The sequence below is a fragment of the Anastrepha obliqua genome, chromosome 6 (assembly GCF_027943255.1).
Source record: "Anastrepha obliqua isolate idAnaObli1 chromosome 6, idAnaObli1_1.0, whole genome shotgun sequence".
Lineage (NCBI taxonomy): Eukaryota > Metazoa > Arthropoda > Insecta > Diptera > Tephritidae > Anastrepha > Anastrepha obliqua.
This window is the reverse complement of record NC_072897.1, coordinates 47,384,811-47,388,339: the sequence shown is the minus strand read 5'-3', so window position 1 is coordinate 47,388,339 and position 3,529 is coordinate 47,384,811. Positions and strand designations below refer to the sequence as shown.

Below are 3,529 nucleotides of genomic sequence, written 5' to 3'. Positions count from 1 at the left end.
GTTGCTAAGGAAATGCTCGCCATGACTGATACGGACATCCGGCACATCATAACTGGTGACGAGACTTGGGTTTATGAGTATGACGTCGGAATGGCGCTCCCCGAAGGAGCCGAAACCCAAAAATTAAGGTTATGCTGACTGTTTTTTTCGATTACGAAGGTGTGGTGCACTCGGAGCTCCTTCCGCAAGGCCGATCGGTTAACGCTGAATATTATTTAGACGTTTTAAAGCGTTTGCGCGAGAACATTCGTCTTAAAAGGAAGGAATTGTGGGACAACAAGTCATGGTTCTTGCATCACGATAATGCACCAGCTCACACATCACGTCTTGTTCGCGATTATTTGAACAAAAATAATGTTAATATATTTCCGCGAGCACCGTATTCGCCTGATATGGCTCCATGTGACTTTTACCTGTTTCCCAAGCTCAAGTTGCCGCTCCGTGGAAAACATTTGAGACAATTGAAATCATAAAAGAGAATTCGAAGAAGGAACTGAAATCCGTACCGAAATCGGCCTTCCAGAAATGCTATGATGATTGGAAAAAACGTTGGCATATGTGTATTGCCTCCAATGGTGATTACTTTGAAGGAGATAAAATAAAAATTGAACAATAATTAACCGTTTGTGTTTTATTAAATGTCCTTTTGCGACCAGGGGGCATAACTGAGCTTCAAGCTGCCGGGGGGTCGCCAGCTTGCGGATAGACGGAAGGCCTGTAGTAGCAGGTTAGTTGTGAATAAATCTTGATAAATAAGCAACCACCGACAAGGATCGGCAGAGGAGGAGGAAGTGGTATCTCCGTTGATACCTCTGCGACAAGGCGACTAAACACCGTCCCTAAATAGATGCCCTGCGCATTGGCGCTATGACCAAAAAATCCAGGAGCGTCGGACTCAAATTGAGCGGTTATCCTGGTACCAGGCTAATATCGACACCGGTGCGGATGACTCAAGCAGCACTACAAAAAAGTGTGAAACTATCCGCTAAATGAGCCAGAGATAGAGGCAGCCCTAAAACCGTCGCAGTGCAGACAGCAACAAAGTCTCCATCTGCTAAAAAAAGGAAGGACGACAGCTTCCCGCATGCACTGATGCCTTCCGGGACAAAGGAAAAAGAAACCTAGGAGAGATAAAAAAGGTGGCAGGTATATTAGACCCAGGCCTGATGCGATCATCATCGAAAAAAAGGCAGATAGCATGACAAACGCGGACATGCTGCGTTTGGTGAAAAATAGCGTAGAGCTCAAAGACCTCAGCGAAAAGGTAAAAACAATGCGGCCTACACAAAAAGGTGGACTTGCGATCGAACTAAAGAGGAGGAAGAATTTAGAAGCACCAAGCTGTCGTGCGTCCATAGAAAAAGCCCTAGAAAATGTGGCCACGGTCAACCTCAAGACGCACAACATTACAATTCAGTGAAGAGGACTTATTCCGGATCTGAGCACAGATGATGAAATTCTCAGCGCAATAGTAAAGCAAGCGCATGTGAAAATCGTTGATAAAAACTCAATAAAAAGCAGGCGTAACACACACGGAGGCACAGAATCTGTGTACATTTTGCTCCCCGCGGATGACGCCAAAAAGTTCCTGGAGCTTGGACACATTAAGGTTGGATGGATTCGATGTCGCGTGTCGGAAGTAATCTCCGCTAAAAGGTGCTACAAATGCTGGGCGTTCGACCACGTTTCGAATGCGTGCAAAGGAAAAGACCGTACGAAGCTTTGCAGACGGTGTGGAATGGAAGGACACCTTGCAGCAACGTGTAAAAACGCTGAAAAATGCGTGCTCTGCGACGGAGCCTACCCAGCTGGAAGCGGCAAATGCCCCCATATCAAGAGGCGATGCTCAAACTTAAAGCATGAAGATTTTGCAACTCAACACCAACCACTGTCGAGAAGCCCAAGACCTTCTATGGCTAACGCTCGCTGAAAATAATGTAGATGTTGCTCTTCTTTCCGAGCCCTACGAACACATCAACTCCCACAGTTGGATGTCGGACTCTGAAAGGCTAGCTGCGATATGGGTGGTGACTGACAAGTTTCCCCAATGCAAGAAGCCGATACCAGACTCCGGCGATTCGTGGATGAAATTAGATAGTGTTTATTGTGTAAGCTGCTATGCGCCACCTAGGTGGCCGTTAGAAACATTCGCACGCATGATGACGGTCCTCGAGCTGGAGCTAAGAGGGAAGCGTCCAATCCTCGTTACTGGGGAGTATAACGCTTGGTCGAGAACCTGGGGTAGCATGCACACAAGCCCAAGGGGACGATTGGTGGAGGAAACTTTCGCGGCAATGGACCTCGTATTACGTAATACACCCAGAATTTTCACTTTCGATTCCTGTAGAGGGCGGTCCATAATTGACCTGGCATTTGCAGACCGCGTAACGGCGAATCGAGCGAAGTGGAGGATCGAAAAGTTCATCCACACACAAAGTGACCATCTGGCCATAATAATAGAAATACAGGAGGATAGGCGAAACTATGAAAGATGGAAGACACTACAAAAGTGGAAAAAAACGGCGTTCAATGCCGGGACATTTAGGTCGGCATGGGATGATGCTTACCTTTCCGCCATGAGTGCGGACGGTATGGGGGAAAATATGGCCGCCCAGATAAAAGCCGCTTGTGATGCATCGATGCCCAGATGTAGATACGGAGGCAAACGTAAACCTACCTACTGGTGGACTGCTGAAATAGCTGATATGAGAAAAGCCTGCTTCAAGGCGCGAAGAAGAGCAACAAGAGCGCGTCAACGACCAACCTTCAAACAAATGCGAGATGGTGCAAATACTGACCCCTGGGGACAGGCGTATAAAACGGTCATGCAAAAGATGAAAGGCCCTAGATCACCGCAGCCCACATGTCCACAATTGCTGCAACAAATAATAGTGGCGCTCTTTCTTGCACAGGGGGAAGCAAGCGACGCGGAATATGGCATAGATGCAATTCCAAACGTGCAACCGGTGACACCGAAAGAAGTGCTAAACACACTAAAACGTGTAAAAGACTGTAAGGCGCCTGGACCAGATGGGGTTCCTAACATTGCACTTAAAACCCCAGATGTTCGCAAGCCTATACCGTGCTTCCCTAGTCGAACGAACCTTCCCGAAGCGATAGAAATTGCAGCGATTGGTGCTGCTACTTAAACCAGGCAAGCAACCTGATCAACCATCCGCATACAGACCTCTTTGTATGTTGGACACAGTTGGGAAAATTTTTGAGCGTATTATATGTGATCGCCTGCAGGAGAGCTTAGAAAGCCCCAGCGGACTCTCTGATAAACAGTTTGGCTTCCGACGAGCAAGGTCAACCGTGGATGCTATCCGAATAGTCACAGACATAGCTCGGGAAGCTATCAGCGGGGGAAGCTCCTCCATGAAATATTGTCATCACATTGGATGTAAAGAATGCTTTCAATTCGGCAAAATAGTCTAACATACTGCTAGCCCTAAAACTTTTGAAAGTGCCATGTTATCTCTTGCGCATCATCAGAAGCTATTTCAACAACCGTAGTCTACAGTACGAT

General features: G+C 47.1%; 1 protein-coding gene across 1 annotated transcript; it reads left to right on the top strand.

The window, feature by feature from the left end:
- The first annotated feature begins 1,859 nt into the window (after window positions 1–1,859).
- On the top strand, window positions 1,860–3,149 carry LOC129250474 (uncharacterized). The gene has a single exon (XM_054890099.1). The coding sequence runs from the start codon at window positions 1,860–1,862 to the stop codon at window positions 3,147–3,149; it is 1,290 nt and encodes a 429-aa protein (XP_054746074.1).
- The last annotated feature ends 380 nt before the right edge of the window (window positions 3,150–3,529 follow it).